Source organism: Mugil cephalus, chromosome 2 (genome assembly GCF_022458985.1).
Source record: "Mugil cephalus isolate CIBA_MC_2020 chromosome 2, CIBA_Mcephalus_1.1, whole genome shotgun sequence".
Classification (NCBI taxonomy): Eukaryota; Metazoa; Chordata; class Actinopteri; order Mugiliformes; family Mugilidae; genus Mugil; species Mugil cephalus.
The window spans coordinates 7206440-7231039 of NC_061771.1; the positions used below are offsets into that span (position 1 = coordinate 7206440).

General features: G+C 40.7%; 1 protein-coding gene across 1 annotated transcript; it reads left to right on the forward strand.

Annotated features, from left to right (window-relative positions):
* armh3 (armadillo like helical domain containing 3) lies at positions 1 to 24600 on the forward strand. The gene is made up of 26 exons (XM_047578759.1): positions 1 to 136; positions 1909 to 2018; positions 2103 to 2159; positions 2589 to 2735; positions 3874 to 3981; positions 4090 to 4182; positions 4283 to 4357; positions 4441 to 4527; positions 6196 to 6252; positions 6378 to 6421; positions 6803 to 6863; positions 6947 to 6993; positions 8108 to 8183; positions 9173 to 9266; positions 10824 to 10925; positions 11669 to 11727; positions 11811 to 11876; positions 12217 to 12286; positions 13366 to 13426; positions 13526 to 13614; positions 14365 to 14447; positions 14716 to 14842; positions 15743 to 15818; positions 18555 to 18633; positions 22538 to 22654; positions 23567 to 24600. Exons 2-26 carry the CDS (start codon positions 1917 to 1919, stop codon positions 23657 to 23659), a joined length of 2070 nt encoding a protein of 689 aa, XP_047434715.1. The 5' UTR covers positions 1 to 136; positions 1909 to 1916; the 3' UTR covers positions 23660 to 24600.

Below are 24600 nucleotides of genomic sequence, written 5' to 3' on the forward strand. Positions count from 1 at the left end.
CTGGTGTACGGGGCACTAAGACCCTGGAGACCAGGCCAGCAGGAGGAGGCTATCATTAGCAGTATGCTAACAGGCACTGTTGTCACAAGGATTCATGAGCCACATTTACAGCACAGGTTTTAATACTTTGATCGAGGTAAGAACAGATTTCCTTAATGAGGTAACGCTCCGGTGTTGTCAGCAATATCCCCCAGACATTAGCTAGACAGCTAACTCAAAAGTGTCAGAGTTACGGCGGACGCCGTGTTTGACAGGCGTTAGCTGAGTAGCGTTAGCCAACAGTTTAAATGCCTTTTTTGGTGACATGGCTGCTAATGGACTAACTGGCATTTTATTGTCTACTGAGCAACGATACCTTTCGGTCGACGTGTTGCTGTTTGTATTTCGGTATGACTCGGTTCGCTAGTGTTAGCTAATTAGCTAGTAGCTTAATCCAACCTGCTCTCAGAAAATACATCTATGGTAGCAAATGTCAGCTAACCAATAGCACGTTAGATAATTTACTAGTAAACTACTTGGCTCGTTTAAACATTAATCTGTGTACCGTGTCTTATTATGTTTAGTAATTTATTACAGTTAATTTTATGTATATCACTTTGCCACTTGCATGTTTTCCCCAACGTTAGTAGCTACAGTGATTTTCTGTCCCTCTGAGTGAAATAGGTTGGTAAAAGAGTCACATCCTTAGGTATGTTGTTCTGGTGACCTGGCCATGTAGCTAATTAATGAATTAAAGGCATTCAGTTGTTTTTTGTTGTTGTTTAAAAACAAACAAACAAACAAAAAACGGTCCACACAGATGTGTGTGCTGTGTATTCAGACTGAGACAGTGGCTACGAGGTAATGCTGCATCCAGTGAACATAAACTCTTAAAAAAGAAAGAAAAAGCCTTGAGAAATAAGCTTTGTTCCTGTGAAAGCTAAAAGACCTGCCAAACAAATGCATGAGAAAATATACTCACTTCCTAGTTTATACATCAGTGATAACTAATGTATTGTAAAACTAATGCTGCCCTGAAGCCTCCTTTATGAATGATACAATATTGACTCTATGTTGAAACAGCACCAGAAAACTGGATGATCATTTTGGAGGGTTGAGTTTGTGGTGCCGTTAAACTGGATTCAATTAAACACCAATTAAATACTAATTATGTTATTAAACCTAGCCCACTGACTACAATGGAGTTGTCAGTTTTTTTGATACATGCATATTGTTTTGCTGTGTACAAACCAATGCAATAGTCCTAAAAGCTACAGCCACCAAAATGAAAACACTGTTGAATCAACAACTCTATGTTACAGTTTTTTGTTGTTTTTGTTTTGTTTTTATAAATATATGCCGAATACATAACCTCCAAGTTCCAGTGCAGGACTGCTGTATTAGAATGTAAATGTTTTTTTATTAGTGTGCCTAACCAACTAGCAAGTGACACACTAATATAAATTTAAGACACACAATAAACAGGGACAGACACAGGCTGGAGAAGCCACAAAGTGCTGAGAGATCACCCGTTTAGGGCCTTTTATGTTTGGATTTGAACAAACAATAAACAGTATCACCAGCCTCACTGTGTAGACAAGATAAGATAAGATTATACTTTATTGATCCCCATTGGGGAAATTCAAATGAGACGGCAGCACAAGTCAAGAAAACTTGTGACCAAGGGGCATGAAATGGGACAGAGAGAGCAGAACAGACGAGAAAATAAGCACTGTACAAGAACACAGTGGCACAAGTTGAAGATAAAGTGACGATTGGGAAAAATAATAAACTACATATCGGCTTACCAGAGCTGTGTGCTGTTCACACTGCTGTGGTACAGTCTGAAATAATGGATGTGTGGTTGTGGTTGTTATGGATATGTGGTGAGGCTTTTGTTTCTTGTTTTGTCTGCGTCTTTCTCCTCAGACTTAGCCATGTCTCAGGTCGAGAAGAAGGCAGGGCTGCTGAGGAGGACTTCGTCCTCTAAAAAACCCTTGAAGGAGAAGGTGGTTCTGATGTATGATGAGATTTTTGCGGTAAGCGTCGTAGTGTCAAAATGTCAGCGGTTAAAACCTTGTGAAGTGTCGTGCTTGACTGTTGACCTTTCTGTTTTGATTTAGAAAGAAGATCCGGCCAAAAACAACCCTCGATTCTGGGATGAACTGTTTCTCATGAAGGTACAAATGGACGCTATGATGATAGATGTATGCTCTGCGTACAGAAACAGGAAATTGCTGTAGGTGCTCTGTGGGTGTAGCTTGCAGCAGCAGTAGCAGCAGTGCAAACTGAGGCCTATATAATCATTCAGTTTCACTGTTTGCACAGAAGAGATGGAAAAAAAAAAGTATCTTTATGCACAAATCAGATACAGCCCGAACAAATGCAGCACAGACTAACCCACAGCATAGGACACCACGGACGGGTGGTATTTGCATCAGTTTAGCAGCTTCACAACATATTCTGATTGGTTAAACTACGGCTTTTTCTAAATGGGATTTGTTTTAATGAAAACGTTCCTCTAACCATCTCCTAGTCTTGATCGCGTTATGTGAAAACCTAATGTGTGCACCTCAACAATCCTTTCGTCTCTTTTCCGCTCGTTCCAGGTGAACCTTGAATACTTGGAGTCCAAGCTGGAGAGCGTGGATGGAGAGGAGGTCCAGCGTATTCAAGACAACATCAACTCTCTGTTCCACCACTGTGTCCAGGCTCTGGGAGAAGAGCATCAGATCAAAGTGGTCAATGCCCTGCAGGTAACCACAACTCGGGAGGATCACTGAGATCTTCATAACATTAGAAGTCGCGTTTACTGTGTTCACGAAAAAAGTCCACGTGAACGACGCCCTCTTGTGCTAAATCTTTTTTTTTTTTGGTAGGTCTGAGTTCATGAGTTGTGGCCTAAATTGATTGAAATGTTTGGTGAATGTATATATTGTAATGGAGCCATATAGTTTTCTTTGCATTATTATAATGTGTATGAGTAAAACATGCCAATATGCCATTTCTGTTTCCTTTCTTATTACCTCGTGGTTAACTTGCTATTCTGAGCCTGAGCTTTGAGGTCTAGACACCACTGATAACTTGCCCTGGTGTTCTCATGACTCATAGCTAATGTTACCACATGCAAACCAAACGACCATGCAGTAAACATAAGCACACAAGTTGATCAACCACATCCTAGAAATGTGATAAGTATTGCCTTGAGCCAGTTTGAGGTTTGTCCCAATGACGTGTCGCATACTGCTGCTGGTGTCTTCATGTTGGCTGCTAGCTTGTGGCTGACTGCTGGACTGCTGGTCGGTTTTTCAGCTGAACTGAGCTTCTAGATGTGTTTTTCCTGGGATTTTGCCACAAGGGATTGTGACCTATTTTCCTGTGTGATAATGAACGTCTGTTTTGGGTTACTGTACAAACATAGTGGTGTAAAATGGCAGATTCCTCGGAAGAGGGCCACTTCCTAGATATTAATTACTAATTCTCCTCTAAGGGAAACAAACAACACATGGCTGATTGCTTATGACTTAGTTTGGAATACTACTCTCTGAATACTTTTGCATCCCTTCCTAAACCCTAAACCCTACACACAGGTACTTCAACTATACTGATAATGTATTCATCTTGGGTTGGCTGCTATATCTGGCAAACACCATGAAAAGAAAACAACAAAGAGCCGTTATACTGTAAACAGGAAATTATGAATCTATTAACAGTGAGTAGTGCATATACCAGTATATGCTATGTTAAGTGGACAGTATTAAATCCAAACTACATAGCAAAGGAAAAGGTAACAATAATGTCAACATCACCACCAAACCACTACCCTCTTGTCGGATTCAGGAAACATTTCACGTTGATAAGTGTTCTCTGTGTTCTCCGTGCCCTTCTTCCCAGACTCTCTGTGCACTTTTCCGAGGGGTGCACCAGAAGAACAAGTCAGCGTCTGGCTTTGATATCATCAACATGCTCATGGGGTTTGACAAGGCTGAGCAAAGGATGAAGGTGAGTGCGGAATAAACCCTGAAGGGGGAAAACACTGAGTTTCAGAGAGTCGCAAAATCTTCTTCTTGTATTCACTGATACAGTTTCTCATGTTTGTGTCTCCTCCAGGACCTGATGGAGAGACTGGACAGCCTTCTTTGTGGGGACAGCTCCGAGAGTCTTAAGAGCCTTTGCCTCAAGCTGTTGCTGTGTTTAGTGACGGTGAGACAGAACGTGTGGAAAACAGCAACTTGTGTTATGAAGGCGTGCGCTTCAGGAATGCTCGTGTCACTCACACATGTAAAAACATCTGTATTCACAGGTGACAGACAATATAAGCCAGAACACTATACTGGAATATGTGATGATCAATAGCATCTTTGAAGCCATTCTGCAGGTAAGTGATTGGCCCAGAGGATGCAATTGTGGTATCTTTTTTTTATATTGAATACGTGTCATGATTCTCTCTTGCCTGCCCAGATTCTGTCGGATGTGTCCAGTAGAGGGCAGCATGGTTACGATGCTGTCGTACTTCTGGCCCTCTTGGTTAACTACAGAAAATATGAGGTGGGTGTTTTGTGTATATGCCGCTGACTGGTATCCGTGCTCATTTGTCTTGATATAAAGCCTTTTGCATTAAGCCTTATATGCAGCTGGCAGACAAAATAAATCGTAGTATAAAGCCCGTCTGAGAGCCTCTCACTGCATCTAAAAGCAAGCATCAGTCCTACTTTTTTTTTTCCCTTTTTTCTCTGCCATGACTCAGAAACTAATATTTAATGTCTCATCAGAGAGAATATAATAGAAGGAGTTCCTGCCTGTATATTTAGTTAAGCACTAGAGTGTATTTAGGAAATCGTTTTCATTCAGAGTGACACCCTGCACAAGGGAAGCAGGAAGGGAGTAGAGCTGACTAACATGTTTCCCACAAAAGTCTTGCAAAATGTATTCATGACAACAACATGTATTTTTCAGTGGGTGTGTGTAAAAAAACGAAATGAACTGAATTGGATATTCTTGTGTATCAGCCACGAAGTGCATGTAAAGATAAACGTGCTCACAGTCACAGGATTGATCTCAATGTCATCTTCAGGACTTGGATTTTATCAAACTTTAAGCCTTTCTAAGAAAGCTTGCGTACAGTAAACATAATCCCCCCGTAGTCAGTTGTTAAGTTTGGGAAAATTAGCTTTTAAAACGAGCTTTGAGATCTTGACATTTTTTTTGTTTCAAGCTGTGTACATGATTGAATCACTTTGGAGCCATTCACTACTGTGGAGGTTGTGACTTGAATATTGACGTGTTTCAGTTGTATGTTCGATGCCCCTCGGCCTGACCCACTCTGATCTATGTTCTGTTGCTATCAGCGTTCATCCTGACACACGTTTTTGATTTAGTTTTAGTTTTCAGCCAGAAATGCTCATTAGTTTTTGTCACATTTTAGTCAGTTTTATCTCTCATCGTTTTAGTCAATGAGAAGTCTTAGTATTTTTGTCAACGTTTCATTATTACATTTAGTCAAACTGCTCCTAACAACATGATTTTTGGCAGCTTTTATGTGTCGTCTTCAGACAAAATAGTAATTGGAGTTTTCCTCACTTTAGACCCAGATATCAGTCAGCTGTGCTGTCCTTGCTAATTTACAAGGTTGGACCACACATTACAGACAGATGAAAGAAGGATTCATTCCAGGAACTACATTAATGTTCAGTTGTAGTTTGATAAATTATATACTGTGCACTGTTTAAGTATGTGCGAGTATAAGGTTAGCAGAGGGCAATAACTTCATGTAATGCGAAACAGCAACATGATGAGACTTCTTTAACTTCATGCATAGGTAGCAGAGTGATGCGCCTTCAGTTCAGTGTTATTCTACCGTCGGCTGCATGAGATCAGAGGAGCGTACGCTCCTTATCCAATCCAACCACGGGGACGGATATTTGGAAAGACAATCACCCCGTATGAAGAGATCCCGTGTTTTAAATGTTAGATATTCTGGTAACATCTTATCACATTCTAGTCCCGTCTTGTCTCGTTAACAGGAAAAGGCACATTTGGTCTTAGTTTTTCTCACAGGATATAGGTTTTAACTTGGTCACTAAAAATAGTTGCAAATGTTTTTTGTCGTCGTCTTAGTAATGAAATTCACAGTGGCTGGTACCAATAAGAATTGTTCTTAAACAAATGTTAACTTTGATATTTACATCTCTTAACTTGGCTTTTTCTTTTTTTCAGTCTGTGAATCCCTACATTGTGAAACTCTCCATTGTGGATGACGAGCCAACTCTAGATGTAAGTTTGTTTTCACTTGTGGCAACTTCTCAGCTACAGAATAATAAAAAGCACATCTGTTGTTGAGCCGTCCTCAGTAGATGATCAGAAGTTCAACAGAAACTCTGGATGTTTTTCTTTCCCAGGGAATGGGGATGGTCGTCCACCAAGCCCTGACAGAATATAACAGGTGAGTCCTTAACAGCTTCCATGTCTCCGTAAAATGTTTTTGATAGAGTCAGTAGATGGTGTGCAGAGACTGCTGGCATCATCAGTTTATTTTGATGTCTCGCACAAATGTTCTATTTCTATTCTTGTGAAAACACCAGGCCCTTTACACTTTCAGTTATTTATATCCGACAGCGTCTGTAATGTATTTTGGATGAAACTATGTTCGGAAATTAAATTGGTTTATGTGAAGGGGGTCTAGTCGTCCTGTGTGCGTGTATGCAGACACATCAGAGTGATGGATGACAGCACTCCACAGACAATAAAGTGAAGGGAGTGGATGGAGATGTTGGGTAATTTTATGTGTTCTCTTATTTTTATTTTTTTATTTTTATTTTTTTAGACAATACAAAGATAAAGAGGAGGAGAACCAGGGTGGATTCTTCTCCACCCTCACTAGTATGGTAAGATACTCATATGCTACTTTCATAGTGCACGTGTTTTCACAGTTAGCAGGCTGATAGCTTGGCCCTTCTCCTGTTTACAGGTGGGAAACATGTTTATAGCAGACGCTGATGAGAAGCTCTCTGTACAGTAAGTGCAAAGTCATTTAACTTCTGAGTATATTTCATATCCAGACTTTCTCTGCTGCATTGTAACAGAAAAACAAGACTTCTCTGCTAACATTTTGTACATTTGCATCCATTTTTCAGTATTTCATTTAGGGAGTTCAAGGCGATTTTGTCCTTTTAACTTTCACACACTTTAATGAGTTGTAAATTTTATTCTAAATTGATGAAATTACAGTTTGCACCTATTAGTACCAGACTGGATCATCAGAAGTAATCTGGTCTGATGGTTACAAATGTCTTGAATGTCCCAGTCATTGCAGCCACTGTGCTCTTAGGATCACTCAAAGATTTAGGAACGGTTTTATATCCTTGTCCTGGTCTGTTACTCACCACAGAGGCGGCAGAAAGTTTATTCATTTCGTCACTGGTGGACTCCAGTCAACGTCTAGACACATTTCAAGGATAATTAAACCCATGCATATCACCATAATTTAATGCCCGTAGAGCCAATGGGGGAAAATCCAGCAGTTGTCACTCACATTTAAAACTCTTCATTTATTTATTGGAGTGGAAGAACAGCAGTTGCTTCTGTCGCACAGGCTGAAATGTGACTGCCTTAAGCTGCGACTTTATCATTTGTTAGAGGTAACATTTACACATCACGGCCATGAGGCAGCAAGAGAAATCATTACCAGTTCTTGAGTTACAGTCTTGACTTTCACACAGACTCTCTCCCAAGATTTGCATTCAAGGACTGATTACAGCCGGCCCTGTCCTGCTCTTTTAGTGTAACTTTAAATGGCCGTGGGAATTGGTGCTGGCAGTATTAATTCAGTCATTTGTTTCTGTAATCAGTCGTTACTGTTGTTGTACATTACTGGACATTACAGCTCATTTATCAACGTGAGACTCGCACAGGAATGTGGCGAATGCGTGCCAGGTACAGTCTATGTAACTAATGGCACAGAAAATTAAAAGGGTGACCTGCTAACACATTAAGCCAATATTAATAAACTTTCCTCGAGCTTGACTGGAGCAAAGGCTAAAGCTTTTAAATCTAATGGTATGTAAATATTTAGGGATTTAATTTCATAAACGAATGCGCTCACGCTGACCAACTTCTCTTTAATTTAAAGGACGAACGAGGCCATCCTGCTGGCGCTCTACGAGGCCGTGCACCTCAACAGAAACTTCATCACCGTACTAGCACAGGTAAGATATCACTGTGGTTGGTTTGGACTAGGTTTTAGGACCATTGGCTGATTTCCCTCTTAACAGTAACTCAAAAGAAAGCTGGTAAAGAGCAGCTGGGACTTTATCTGGCTGACACCGAGAAGAGATTTATGAGTGTTCCTAATGGTTGATCTCTAATATAGATATGGTAGATTGAAGGCTTGTTAAAGGTCAGACAGTCTCTGAAAAACAACATCAGGACAAGTGTCGCTTCTTTTCATTTCTTCCTGTGAAATATTGACTGGAGGTTTTCTAATCTTTTTCTTCTTAAGACTCTGTGATATTGTTTGACATCTAATAATGATGAAATAGAAGTTACATGCATTGTTTTATCTGGGGATCCACCAAATAAAAAGTTGAGTCTTCCCCAGATGAAGTTAGGATGGCGGCTACAGAATAGTGCTCTGTCACAAATACAGCTCCTTATAGTATGTGCTGATGAGAAGCAGTGGTTAATATTTAATAATTAAATTAACGTGTAAATGTCCCGCTGTCCTTAGCAATCTCCAGTTAAAGGCATCCCATTCCTTTCTCTAGGTTTTCAGTTGTTTTCCCTGTTTCCCTCCTGTACATTCAATACAAGTGTTGTAATAAACCAAACCAATGGTGGACCCATGTTCCATTGTTGGCTCCAGATTTTGTAGTGTGTCCTGCACCATGAGACGAGTTGGACACCTGTCAGCAGCTTTTCAGTATGCTGAATTGGCGGTGGTCGAAGAGGTGTCTCTGATTGACTGTTCAGCTTAGAACCAGACCAAGAACTAAACAGAACAGAAACTAAAGTAAAGATTCATGTAACCTAAATATTGAAATATATGTTTTCTCACTAACATGATGACCTGAAATGAATGAAGGGTCCACCATAGATAAGATGAAGTCACGGTTGGCCTTCCTCGCTGTCTGTTTGGTTTGCCCGTACCTTAAGACACAAGAGACTCTTTATTAACGTGTTTGTGTCTTTTTAACAGAGCCACCCTGAGATCGAGATCGCAGCCACACCGATCACTCCTACTCCAACAACACCTACAACACCTCTCGGCACAACGCCGCCCTCCTTAGACAGTAAGTTATTCACACAGGCTCAGTGCACGGCGTCAGGGATGTTATCCATTGGAAGTCTACCTCTCACTGTCAACGTGTCAGTATGTTTCCGAATTGTAATGCACCCTGGAGGAGTAGCTGTGAGGCTAAATTAAATTTCAGACTGAATTATGGAAATTCAAAGTTAAATTAATTATGAAGCCATGACTTCTTTCTAGAAAGATATTCTAACCTGCGCCTTGTGGACGTGGACCAAGTAAAAACTGATCGAACTTAAACTTAGGTGAAATAACGGTCAGCACAAGAGCATCAGCAAACTCTTGTTTATTCTCCCTGCATAAATCATTCACCTTAGTTTTGCACCGTCATTTTTTTGCCTGGTCGTCAGCTTCAGAGTTCATAAGGAAGAAACGTTTTAACCTTGTGTGGTCAATCCTGTCTTTACTCCTATTTTATCCCACTGCGTCCTCTCGTAACAGTATTGACTTTTACTCATAACACTGACTCCCTCGGAGCACTCGAAGGGGCTGAAAATGGAGCAGCGCTTTTGGGTATTAGGGGTCTCTGCCTCCTTGCCTCCATTTAATCCTAACTTTTCATATGCATTTTTAAAAACCTCCAAACTTGCCAGCTCCCGTTCACCTCTCCCTTCAGCCAATAAATGCACCCGCGCCACCGGTGTCTTCAAATATTCAAAGTTTATCAGCTAGATGTTTCTTATGTAACAGCACGCTACATTGCACAAATGACACGTGTTATTACGTGTCAGTAATCAGATTACCGCACCATCTCCGTGACCCTTTGTGAGGGAGTGCTCGGCTTTCATTTCAGGTTTTGTGACAGGCTCATGTTGTTGTTAGGCCATTCAGAGGCATCTCATCTCTCATGCACACATGCTGTAACTGTTAAAAGGTGCATGTTTCTATCTCTTGCTCGCTCGCCCTCCATTGCTTCAAACCCAAGAGCCATTTTCCACATCAAATATTAACCTACAACTACAGATTCAGATGAATGTTTCACATGGAGCGTGCGTTACGCCGTGTCATGGAAGCGCCAGCACTTAGGACCTCTACTTAAACCAGAAACGGGGCCACACATGCGCCTCTAATCACATGTAATGAATACACATTTCCTTCCGCAGTGTAGGCACACCTGACTGGAGGTTTCTTGACAGTGTGAAACCAGTGCTTTCCGTGGGGCCTGCAGTGATCCCAGGAAGAAGGAAACCAATGTGGTTTTCGTGGGTGATAGAAACGACCGAGTTCATCATTTATCCATGAAACAAGCCATATGTTTGAGAGAGCAGGGATTTTTAAAAAGGGCCTGGCTCGTCTGGAAAACCCAGCCAGATACAGTAGAGCTACAAATACATGACATTTGGCTCTTGGCTGAGTGCGCAGTCCTTCTCCTCATCTAGGACTGCTCACTTTAGACCAACTTTTAGACTTTAAGTTCAGGTCCAGCTTTTGAGGGAAGACATCATTTAAAGGACGTGTCACTGACTCTCTTTGTTTAGTTTCTATCTTGTCCACCAAAAATATGTTGATTTGTTGTGTTATTTGTGCTTTTGCTGTGTAGTGATGAACAACCCAGAGCTGCCACTGGATCCAAACCTGCAGACCAGCAACCTCCTCATTACATTCCTGAAGTACGCCTCTATTGTAATGCAGGATACTAAAGGTAAACGGAAAGCTGTACATCCTCTGCCTTCATAGAGTTTCATTCCGATTTAATTCTCCACCTCTGTTAAACTGGGGCTGGAACAAACAGTAACAGTTATTTCTTCAGTTAGTTGATTAATCAGTTAGTTTTTTTTTTTGTTAATCATCAAGTAATACTTTGATGAACGTACCGCTAAATTATAAACATATTAAACTTTCAAACCGAAACATGTTTTAACATGTGATCTATGCATGAAACAACCGTTTCCTTTTACCCAATGCTACTATTATCTGCAAGGTTAAGACTGTTTGGTGTAGACCTAATTAACGTGAACATAACGTTGAGTTTGATCCAACTTTAATGGTGCTGATTGTAATTAGGTATACAGCATGTATTATTTATATGCGAAATGTTGCTTACACCCGCTCACAGCGTAACGTTAATGGAAATCTAAGTAGTTTAGTTTTATAGGTCCATATGCACATAAATAAACTGCTCTCCTTTCGTAAATGCTGTGGGGAGAAGCAGGTTAGCCATTAGCATCTGCTCCAGGAAGGAAAACGTAGTGAGTCTGAAACACAGCAGATAAGGATGAATCTCATTCACTCGCCACCAGCCATGAATGACTCAAACCTCCCTGTAGTACTCTAAATATTTGCAAATGGATTAAAGTAATCAGTGACTTGACTTTGTAGCCCTATCCTATACAATTTATTATTCCAGTCCTTGTACCTGTTTAAGAGTAATTTGTGTGTTTATAGACGAGCATCGACTCAACAGCGCCAGACTGTGCCTCATCATTCTCACCTGCATAGCCGAGGTACGAGCTGCTACACTGATGACACATTTGCACGTTTCTCTCTTTAACAATCTGACCGTGTTTGTTTTAATCCTATGGGATAGGACCAGTACGCTGATGCCTTTCTTCATGACGACAATATGAACTTCAGAGTCAATCTCCACAGAATGGTGAGCTCATGTTTGAGGGACAGTAGTTTGAGAGAATCCATCCCATTAAAAGGCCATCTGTTAAGAAAATTATGTTTTTTCAAGCTGTCGTTTATTAGATTCAGCTGTTGGTTTTTCAGGTGTTTGTATAGTGATGTGTATATCACAAATCCACTGATACGTTATTTTATAATTATGCTACTTGCATAATCCTGCAGATATTCTAAAAAAAACGTCTGTGAACATTAATTATAAATGTCAGACAGTTGCACTAGCTGTAGTAGCCATGTTTAGCATGTGCATGGTTTATTTATGCATTATTATACATACTAACCATATACTTCAAATCCTTATTTCTCAGCCAATGAGGCACCGCAAAAAAACTGTGGACAAGAACATCCCCTCCCGACCGCTGGTGTGTGCTGTTTTGGGTAAGAAAAGCACTTGCATGCCAGTTTATTAGGTACACTAATGAAAATTAATGCACACTAATATGACAGGCCTGCACTAAATCGTAGCTCCATCAAGGTTTTTCAGCATTTGTTTCTAATAAACAAGAGAGCTGTTGGTTCAGCTGTGTTATTTATTTACCAGTCAAAAAGCACAAAATTTTACACATATTTAGCTAATGTGAAATATTTTTCTTAAAGGGATATGCCACCCCTATGTGAAATTTAGTCACTCACTCTATTCCTCAGAGTTTGATAAGTGAGAAAAAGCGGCAAAATCCAGCAGCGCTTTAGCTTAGCATAGGCGCTACGCCAATTAGCCAGTCGCGTGCAAAAGTGTTAAATAAACTCAAGAATTTTTGTAACTACTTCTTGTGACCTGTACATTCACATCGAGTTCGAATGTCAATTCAGTTAACATGGAGGGATTGCCTGGGGCTGATATAGACTTGTGACTAAGCACCGATACCAGGCACAAAGACACCACGCAGCACCTGAAAACCAGTCACACCGGTGTGTTGACCGAAGTTGGGGGTTTTCAGGTTTAATTAGGAAAATTCTTGAGTCTATTTATCAGTTTTGCGAACGACTCACTAATTGGCAGCAATACATTACAGCGCATATGCTAAGCTAAAGCTAACAGCTGTGGTGCTGGATTTGGACTGATTTAAAAATGCTTTTTCTCACTTATCCAACTCTGGGGAATACAGTATGTGACTAAATTTCACACAGGGGTGGTGATTCCCCTTAACAAGGTCATGCAGAATGAATAAACTGTACAGCTACTGATCAGCATGCTTCAGGAGAGGCCTGCTCCCCAGCCTCCCAGTGAATCACAGCTCTCCTTTAAAAATTATTTCCTTCAATGCAGGTGCAGAACTTTAGTACAGCTGTCTATCGTCTTAGTGGTGTGTTTTTTTGGTGTGGTGTGTTCTTTTTGGCCCAGACACATGCAGTGTAATGTGATGTCACAGTCAGCCTTCGGTGCCGGTAGTTCTCTGATGTGTTTGTGTTTCCTTCTCACTCTTCTTTTCCTCCACCTCCGTCTCCCCTTTGTTTAGATCTGATGGTGGAGTTTATCGTCACTCATATGATGAAGGATTTCCCCATGGATCTATACTTGTGAGAACACATTAAAGTACAAATTATACACAAATTATTATGACTCATCCCCCATCCAACTTTATTAACCGCAATTTTATGTTCTTACTTTGTGGGCAGGCGCTGTGTGCAAATCATCCACAAACTCCTCTGTTATCAGAAGAAATGCAGAATCAGATTACACTACACCTGGAGAGAGCTTTGGTCAGGTAAACAACACTGTAATCTCCTTTTTGTCAGAATCAACATTGTATCTGTGTGATTTGACACAATCTCTATGTAATTCAGATTTCAGGACGTGACCTCAGAAGTAAGAGAAAACAGTTTTTGCAAAAACAAAGCCAATTTCCTTCCGAAGTGATTGGGTCTGTTGTTTTGTAAACTTATTGCATCACTGAGACTGGTAATGAGTCTCTAAAGAAAGAACAATCCATCCTAGTGGCCTTATTTTCAGCCTGGTCAACACATGATAGGATAACATTTCAGCTTGTAATGGCCCCATCGCGCTGTGTCTCATTAGAATACAGATTCCTCTAATCAGACCAATAATCAGCTTAATTCCCTGAATAACACCAACCCTCTCCTCCTGGCGGTGATAATACCATGAAATAAGTCTGGAGAGGAGAAAAAAAAAAGAGCCAAATTAAACTAATAGACGCGTTAATCTTCTTTCCGCATGTTGTGCCAACTTCTGCTGGAGTGAGTTTTAAAGCTTTTCTCGCGTGTTTGTGTGTGCGTGCACATATTGGTTCTTCTTCGGGGGTTTGTTTTCCTCAATAAAACCTCGAGAACGGGCTCGATTTGGCGTTGAGAGGCTCCCCCCCTTCTGTGTTTCCATTATCTGCCTTAATAAAGAGGCACACCGAGGAAAGCGCAGCGCTGCCATGTGCCTCTGCTGGTAGGCGATCATCAGCGCCCTGCATTGTGTCACTGATGCGAGCGTGTCTCCCTTTGCGTAGCTCTCATCAACCTGTTGAAGTTCCTGCTGTCGAATGAGACCACACTGCTGGCCAAGCACAACATCTTTCACCTGGCTTTACTGGTGAGGAGAAACACACACACAGCACACTCTTTTTTTTTTTTTTTTACTGTCTGTTTTTCATTCTTGCTAAATATGTAGTGAAAGGAGAGGGCTGTCGGACTGGTGCGGCTAGTAGTGCAGCTATGCCAGTGAAATTACACACCAGTCTCATCACCTCATTTTCTAATAAAATAAGTTTAGTGTATGCAGGATGATTTTTCTTTACAGATGCCGTCTTTGGTTTGTATCTCCTCCCTCATTCATACCAATGCGCTGTCTCCTGTTGCAGGTGGTGAATCTGTTCAACATGTTCATAACATACGGCGACACGTTCCTGCCCACCTCCAACAGCTACGACGAGCTGTACTACGAGATTGTGCGAATGCACCAGGTCTTCGACAACCTCTACTGTATGGGTACGTTAGAAACCACTGCCGCATCAAAACGGAACGGATCGATGATTACCTCGTCTAAAAATTACAGTTTAAAGCAGCTACAGTCGATATGTTTGTCTTTGCTGTGGATGAAGTGTGCTGTAAAACGGATAGCTTGACACGAATAGAATCAATAGGATCTGCTGTGGCCTTCTGTCTTACAGAGCTTTATAGTTCCTTACTGTTGTTGTTTTATACCCCAATAGTTATGTTTTCATTCACTCTATCTACGTTCCTTTTGTTATTTCTTGCAGCAGCAGACAGCTAGAAGCTCTAAAACCACACTTTGCTTTGCTCTGCAATAAATAACGGGCATATAAATTTAACAAACGGCTGGTGAACCCAGTGTGCTATTCTGCTCCTAAATAGCCACTTAGCTGCCTCCAGGCACAGGGTGGAGACCAAAACTAGAGCTTAAAGGAATGTTAATATTGCATTCAAGGCACTAGAGGTATAAATAATCTAGTCATGGGTATTTAGTGGGAATTAGTAGTCAGTAGTAATTAGAAACACCAGGTAAACATGGAGGATGGTCTTGGTTTACGTTAATTGTGAAACGGGAAAATTTAGAATAGTAGTCAAATAGTGTCTCGGATAAATGCCTACATAAATAAATTACATAAACTTAAAGAATTTACACTCATAAACTGCTTCTGTATTTTTGGTGAGTCGAATAAACATGATTTAAGAGCTGGTTCAAGCCTGATTTGTGTCGTAGTATATTTAAATATTTTGTTAATATTTTAGAATTGAGGATAACACCTCAGGCCTCAGGGAAACAACTGATTTTTGGAACAGACCAAACGATGAATGGGGATAACAGTTGTAAATGATATGTACATGTTTATCTCAAACCCCTTTCTGTCATCCTCTGCTTTCCAGTTCTGAGAGTATCAACCAACACCGGCCAGTGGAAGGAGGCAGCCAGCAAAGTCACGCATGCCCTTGTCAATGTTCGGTAATGACACACACGCACATGCACATACACAAGGAGATATGAGTCATATTGGATTGAAAGTAATTGCTGACAAGAAAAAGTGCTGGAAAAAGGTCAAATATAAGTGAATAAAGTCTTTAGAAGTGTAATGTTCCATCTGCAGCCTTTTCTGCTTCCCCCTTTATTTGATCATTTTAAAGCTTTGATCTTCTTCTCTCCATCCCTGCACACATGCTCTGCTTGGTCTTTCCACCATAATCTCTCTTTCCTCTTCCGCCTTCGCTGATGAGATGATCCTCTGAGGTCACCCTGGCTTGGAGGCCCCTGAGGGCGCTCGTATGAAAGGGACGCTCCCAGAGGATTCACCCATCTTGGCTCCTGATGGAGCAGCCTCCCTGCCTAAATAGGCAGTCACAAGGGCGGAAGAGAACGCAGGGAGTAAGAATATGAAAAGAGGAATATTTAAAAGAGCAGATGAATAAACCAATGGAGGCGGAAAACTATAAAGAACCCAGAGACTATATTGAAATAAACTTAGACAGATGAGCCAATTTCATTTTACTCCCATCAGTTCATTCCTCTATAGGCAGACTTCCCACACGTAAATGACGGCAAAATTACCACCACCGACAGTCCTCTGCATTTTTGTCATTATAATCGGTTTGATATATGACCCAGTCTAAATCAGTACAAAATGAACTGTTTAATCTCTCATTTGAGCTTATTGTATCAACTTATATTTGAGCTATAAAGCAGTTTATCTCTGAGAAGTGAATGCTAATGCTGGAAAAGATTGCCTCTGAATTTGCATGTGAAATTCCCCGGTGTGCTCGAACAATATGAAATGGGCACCAAGATGGAGATTGAGCAGAAATGAGGCTTGGTGTTAACAGCCGTTCTCTTAACTGCTATTATTTTGAACTCTTTGATGTTATAGGCTATTTTATTTTTAGTTTGCACTGAGACGTAACCGTTCAAACAGCTTGTAAAAGTGAATAAATGTGCAGTAAGTGAGGCTGGCTGAAATTATACACTTCATATATCCATAGTCAAATGTGTGTGGACACTCTTATTTTCTGGTACTTTTGAACTGGCACTGTTTTCCATCAGTAAGGGCAGGACCATCAGTTTCAAGTTCCTTTTTATCCTTAAAGTTAATCTTTTAGAAGCAGGAAAAACAAGCTAGTGGAAGGATTTGAGGGACTCGAGGCTAGATGACTGGATGAGAACATCTCAAAACTGCAGCTCTTGAGTGGTTCCCGGTCGAGGCTCACCCAAGTCTGACCTGTGTGGGCCGATGCAACAGACGAGCCACAGTAGCTCAAATGGCTGGAAAAGTTACTGGTGGTTCTGACAAGGACATGAACCCACAGTTCTTTGCTAAGTCTGCAAGAATGTTCAGGTGGTGGTACATATCAAAGTAACATCCACATAAACGCCAGGAGAATGTCAGTAGGAATCCCCAGAAGAACATTCACTCAGACCGTGAGCTTGCCTCACCTTACTTATGCCACTAAGTTTCCCTTGAACACACCACAGAGATCAAAACCAACTTCCCACCAGCACATACATTCTGCTTCTGCATGAGAGAAGATCACTCTCTGTACCAGCAGATGCCAGTAGTCTGTATTTATCATCCACGAGGGAGGAACCAGAGGCGCTATGACTAGCTGGGGAGCCCCGAAGCCCGTCTCTCCTGATGTATGCTCTTGTGTGGATCTCCAGTACAGATGAAGTGAAGATGAAAAATGTGCCTATTGGTTTGGTGTATCACGATTCTGAACTGCTGTATTGCAGATGTTGATTATTTTTGATCGGTCATGGCTACTAGAGATCGACCGATATGGATTTTTTAGGGCCGATACAGATATCGATTGTTTTGAGCCGATATTTGGAGCCGATACTGCCTTTTCTCGTGTCTATTGTCTATTTGGACTACGGATGGAATTGACCTTTCTCTTAAATCTGGTGCACACATTTACATGATAAAAATGACACAGTAATAACCAATGGCACAAGTCTCTATTTAACCAAAAACAGAATAGTTTGTTGAACTCAAAGAATATTATAAGAATATATTAGAGCACAAGTATTTTCCAGCTTCCAGCCGGATGCACTGCTACTGGGGGAGGGGCACTGTATGGGCTGCACGGGTCTCCAGCAGCTCAGGGCTGCCCGTGGATGCATCTGTCTGTAAATGTTGCTGGTGACAAAAAATATATATGTATCAGGGAACGCACCCGCATATTGGCCAGTGCCGGTAATAGTAAAATATGCAAATATTGGCTGATCTCTAATGGCTACTATACTGTCTGACAATACAGGAAAGATAATACGGTAGTTGTGAAAAAGATTTTGTGTTGGCTGAAGTGCCTGAATTTTGCCAAAGCCATCAGGTCAAATCTTTAAGGTTTATCTACTCATCCACAAAGCTCCATTTTTGGGTGCCGAGTTTTTGGTGGCCAAGTGAAAAATCATGCATCTATGCGCGGATAGAGTGTTGAGCCGTTATGTTCACCTGACATGACACATAAAAACTAAGCCTCATCACCTAACATGCCTGGATGATGGGGCTGAATTTGACCAAATGCCATCAGCTCAAAAACGCCTGTGGAAAGTTGTCCCCAAAACAAGATTGCTTTGCTGATTGCTTTGCAATGATGTTACACTCACATATTTCAGTAAAGTGACTTGGATTTCGAGGAAAAGTACTCTCTCCATATCTTTACAAACGTATTTGTGTTTTTGTCTTCCAAGGGCCATTATCAACCACTTTAACCCCAAGATTGAGTCGTACGCTGCTGTGAACCACATCTCCCAGCTCTCAGAAGAACAGGTAAACACCGCGCACTTCACCTCCGTTTGCACCCTTGCCTAAAAGTTGCATGTGAATAAAAATGAACTTCAGCAATATCTTGGATCCATTTGGGAGGAAACTCCCCTGAAACACTGCTCTTGTCATTTCAAAAGTAAATCTCATGAATATTTGAGCAAACAAAGGAAAACGCTCAGCGCTTTAAAGTGTGTGAACAGGGGCTCACTGCTTTTTGTTGTGAGAGAATGCCTATTCATCAAGAAGTGTGGCAGCAATGAATGAGTCAAACATGGGTTATGGTGATGAGGCACCTAGAAGAGTTGTTGGTGCACACACACGCACCGCTGAGTCTGAAAACCCATTACGGCTGATTTATTGTGGACAGTTGAGGTGGGTTGCATGACACACTAAGGACTCGAAGCTTTTGTAATCTTTTCCTAGAAATACACTGCACACTTAAAACATTACAAACTAAAAAAGATTCTCATTATTTTTTTTAATGTTTTAATTTAACGTACAGTTAAGGGTGAAGTTTCTCTGCTCTCTGTCTTGTGAAATTAACAGCGTTTTTTTATATATTTTTTTTTCACGTGGTCCCACTGGATCGCTGACATAGACAGAGAGCACAACATAGAGCAGTTGTTGTTATTGGGAAAAGCTTTAACTAGTATGAGGCTGAACAGATATTAGTTCCATTTAAGGCTTTATCATTTGTGTCAAATCTGTAAGAATGGGGAAACAGCCGGAAGAGTCCCTTTTTTTTTTTTTTTTCTTAACAAGCTGATAAGATAGTGATGGATTTGCTCATTATGTTCCACAATTACCTCTCTGCGTTTATCTACTAGATTTATTCACAACAAAGAGGAACGGCACAAGTTGGCTGTGGTGTTGATGCGCTGCCAGTAGTTTTATATTATTTTCTCACATGAGGTGTTATCAACCTTCCGATTAGATAAAGTGACTCAGAAGAACCGGTCATTTACCTCCACCTCTGTAAACTGATCATTGGCTGTAAATTTAGTCAACACAAAAGTTGTGCATTTGTGTTGAAACTGAAATGTTCATTGAAACAAACGAACTGTTTTCTCGGGGTTTGTAAATGTTTGTTTTAATTAACCTTTTAATTTCAAGCTGTTTCAATGCAGTTGTCTTTAAAGACATTATGCTGAGTTCCTGGTAATTTTTTGGCTTGTTAATAATTGGCTTCCCACGCTCATCGTTTCCGTTAAATGGAATTTGGATTACTCACGGCAATCTTCAGTATCAGCAAAAGGAATTTAATGCTCTCTGTAGTGTAGACAACATACATCAATCAACGTTCAATCCACCTTCCGGATATTGTGTAGGTCTCCCTTGTGCCTCCAAAACAGTTGTGACCCATCAGGTAACGGACACAGGCTCTCTGACGGTGTCTGACACCAGGACACTGGAAGTGGGAGCTTTTGGGTCCTATGGGTTTAGTCAAAAGCTTGGACACACCTTCTCATTTAATGGTTTTTCTTTATTTTCATCACTATTTTACATTCTCACTGAAGGCATCAAAACTATGAACAACAGATGTGGAATTGTGTAGTGAACAAAAAGCGTGAAATAATTAAATATGTTTTATATTTTAGATGATTCTAAATAGCCGCCCTTTGCTTTGATTACAGCTTTGCACAGTCTTGACATTCCCTCCGTGAGCTTCATGACGTATCAGACCACAGATTTCCACTGGACTAATGTCCATCCCTTGTGTTTCTTAGGCCAAACAAATCTCTTCTGCTTGTCGTTCCTCAGTAGTGGTTTCACACAGCAGCTATTGGAGCATAAAGGCCTGATTCACACAGTCTCCTCTGATGATTTTGAGACTTAGGGGCCACATTCACAGTTTTTTTTTTCATTTTCAGTCCTTCATAAAACATATTTAGAGTTATTTAACAATCTGTTCTCTTTGCTACATAATTCCACATATCTTGATGCCTTCAGTATGTATCTACGATAGTGTATATATTGATTTAAACCATATCTCACTGGCATGACCACAACACGTCACATCTCAGCTACGCCCGCTGTCTAAAACACGCTGAGCATCGTGAGTGAATGAACCACGGAGCGGTGTGCTTCAGGGAGAGGCTGAAGAAGCTTAGTCCTGTCCAAACCTTATGACACAGTTGCTTCATACTGACATATATTATGAAGGACACTGCTGGGTGCTGAACAGAAGTACAGTTATGTTTTTTTTATCTTTTAAGCTAATTGTGCTTCGAGCAGGATTCCTCTCAGCAGATATTCAGTGCAGACAATGACTTGGATCAGGAGCAGCAACATGAAAATGAACAGTGTGAAGGACTTACTACACAGTAATTTTGGCTTGGGGCAATATCTATTCATCTGTTCATCATACTATATATATCCACTCTTCTCTCTGCTTTTTTCCTATTTTGTTCCATCCCTAGCTGCTTGTTTTTTAATGACATGAAAGAAATATTCAATTTCCATTCCTCCTCCTTTTGACATGCAATCCTTAAAAACACACACACACTAGCTCATATTACCCACCTTGGCTCCCTCCCCCCGGGGCGTCTCCATCCCCTCTGGTGACAACAGAAGATAGATGGCTTCCAGAAACACGCAGCATTAAAACGAGCTGCTACGCTGTCAGATACAAAGTACAACACTGGAGCCTTTTGGATCTGCACTTCGAGACAAACACAGTGACAACTACATGCACACAATCATATCAGCTACGTGATGCAGAAAGTTGCTCGGTTTACTGAAGCGTGTGTTCACACACTCATCATCTCCATCTTTGCTAAAACATCTTGTACGATAAAGGTTTTTCTTTCATTCAAGTTTGTTTTTCCTTTATCTTTTTCCTTATATTTTTTTTTTGCTTCAAGTCGGTTTGTCACAACTCAGACTTTCCCCCTCCCTCTTTTATCATTTAGGGTTTTTGTCTGAGTTGTGGTCATGATTCAATCCTAGCTTTAAGTTTTCAGAGCTGAGAGGGAGCTGTGTATGAATTTTTCATCAGTTCACCGCCAGGGGTTCAATAAGAACAACAGCACTGGTTTCCTGAACAGAGCTCTGGATTTATTAGGAGAAAATAAGAGGAATGCCTTCCTCATCTTCAGCCTTCTCATGTTTAAAACATACAGACTATACAGCTATGTATGCAAAGAAATTTGCTTTGCATACATAAAACAAGAGATACAGGTTAACATAGAGAGGAGTATGCATGTTTATAGTGTGTATCTCAGTGTGTGCTCTGAGTGTTGCGTGAGACATTAATAAAATAACAAATAAAGTCTCATTGGAGGCTGAACAGATGTCAGTCGTCGACGTATGGACAGTCTCTGTGTAGCTGATTCCAATTTTGTCCCACTTTCTTATCTCGGCTGGACTTCAGTGCAGGCAGCTGTGTGCTGTGTACACACAAACACACACACTCCCTTTACTGTACCTTACTTGGTTTGATTTGTATTTGTATTTTGATTTAAACAGGAGTGTTTTATAAAGTGACCTCACAGAGTAGAAAAGTCCTTTAAGTCTCGGTTGTAGTCATTTCAAGACCAATTTGCTCGATAAAAAACCCCCAAAACAATTTGTTGGGATGAAATGGAAAGAAATGGTGAAGAAAATGGAGAGAAATCCATCAAGCTGCACTTTTCTGTTCCAAACAGCGTCTGTCAGTGATTCAGAGTGGAAAATGCTGGGCATCTACATGGTGAATCCTCCACAAGACCCTTCATCAATACAAATAATCCACTAAACTTTTAAACAATGAATGAATACTTAAAACATAATAATATAGCAATATAATACAGCTGGAAAACTTTTGGTCCTGGTATTCATTCATGTGGATGTTACTTAGACATTGACACTGGAACAAACCTCAGTTATCAGTGTAGCTTTAATTTCATTGGCCCTTTCACCCTTCTAGGTGTTGGAGGTGGTACGGTCCAACTATGACACGCTGACCCTCAAACTGCAGGACGGTCTGGACCAGTTTGAGCGGTACTCGGAGCAGCCCAAAGAGGCTGCTTTCTTCAAGGAGCTGGTAAGAGATTTATCTAGTCTACCGTGTGACGCTCAAGCCCTGTTCAGACCCGATATTAACATGCAACCATGGTGATTGGATCACAAGTATCCAGCTTTACATAGGTGTGTTCACATCTGGCATTAAAATAGTTTTCCACATTTAACTCAGTTTTGAGCTCAGTGTGCAAATAAACACAACAGTAGAATATTATGCAAACAGCTGCTGTCTCTAATTGACCACTGTTTCTTCAGAACAGTGAATGATGCGCGGTTTGTTGTGTGTACATCCAGACATGGGAAGATGATAGAAAGTGTGCACTGTAATGGGCCATTTAATCTTTCTCATATGTCAAAAAAAAAAAAACAATCACGTTTAGTCAGGGTCTTCAGCGTTTTTCAGCCTAGTGCTATTTATAAATGTACATTATTAGTCATTTTGCATTCAATATTAAGCTATCACTTATTCCTTCAATAAAATATGTTGGATTCATGTTAATGTGTATTTAAAGAAGTATAAATTTGTGAGGGGACATTCATTTTCATTAATTTTTGTTTTAAAAAAAAAAAAGTCTAATCAACCAAAGATTTTGTGACCCCTCCCTGCAGTACCTCCACGGGTTCCCTAGGGGTCACAAACCCCCTGTTGAGTTATTATTTATTGTCCAGTCTGAGGTATTTTAGAGAGACACACAAAGATTAAAAATCAAACCCTGGATCGATATATGAACAATAATCTCTCCAGTATGCAGCAGGAAAGAATCTCTGGTGATATGCTGTCAAATGGTTTTACATGATTCCTCAGGGACATGTAGATAGAAGCTGAGAGGATGTGGCAAAGGTGTAGTGAGTGCGGGGGATTAAGTATAAACCTCTCTGTGTGTGTTTTTTGTTTTTTTGTTAAACCTAATTCCATAAACCTGTGTGTCCCCAGGTCCGCTCCATCAGTCTGAATGTGAGGAAGAACGTCTGTCTGAACACGCTGAGCCAGGACATCCTGCTCAAAGAGTTCTCCACCATCTCCTGAGAGACACTCAAACTCCCAGCCTTCACCTCCCTTCAGGCGCACACGCACACATACTACACTAACACCAACCGGGAACCAGTCCTCCATTGATTTCCATAAATCGTCTCGAATCCTCTTCCTCTGCCTCTTGAACTGAACGATAGAAAGGACGGAGAGGGACGACCCTGACGGGCTAGATGCACCTTAAAGAAAGACCCACACAGACTGTTCATCCCTCTGTGGTCGTTGGTGTGCGTGTTGATTTGAAGGAAGGGCCCGTATTGCACCAGTTCCTCATGCGCAATCAGCAGTATTGGCTGGACTGTTAAGTGACACATGAAAGTTTTAAGTATTTCAGTCTTCTTGTGGCCAACTAACCGCAGTACATGATTTATCTCTCTATTAATCCTTTCAGCTTTGAGTATGTCCTTCCTAATAACGCTGAGCTTTTTTCAGTCCTCTTAATTAGAGCATTAACTCTTTGCGCCCTGATGCTCGTTTTGCGTGAATGTTGAATTGATTTTCTCTGTCTTTGCAACGAATTACAAGTATTTTGCATTTTAGTGTTTGCTAAGGGGTAGAAAATTTTGATGCTTTGAAGTGATAAAAACCCGTTTTTAACCCGAGCCCATACCAACAGTCACTACTGTGCATTGTGTAAGTCATTTCTTCACTGTCACGTTACTCTGAATGTGTTGAAGTGAGCTGTTAGTTTAGAAGGAAAACTGTTTGGTGGTTCAGTGTTATGGGTTGTAAAAGTCATCATCCTTGCTGGTGTGTCACTGGAACATGGGAAAACAGTGTAAAGTGTTACTTTTTTCATTTTGAGTTCATCCTTGTCAACATGTCAACAGATCTGAATTATGCAATTTTTCCAGGTGTGTGTTCTTCTTTCTTTCATCCCTAATCCTTGTAGGTATATTTATGTTTCTTTTTTAAATAAAGATTGGTTTCCTACTCTA

Excerpts from the sequence above, each read along its gene's own strand:
- armh3 (XM_047578759.1), top strand. The coding sequence starts at position 1,917 with ATGTCTCAGGTCGAGAAGAAGGCAGGGCTGCTGAGGAGGACTTCGTCC. Across the intron at positions 6,994-8,107 it reads GATGAGAAGCTCTCTGTACA|GACGAACGAGGCCATCCTGC; the intron begins GTAAGTGCAAAG and ends TTTAATTTAAAG. Across the intron at positions 18,634-22,537 it reads CCCAGCTCTCAGAAGAACAG|GTGTTGGAGGTGGTACGGTC; the intron begins GTAAACACCGCG and ends TCACCCTTCTAG.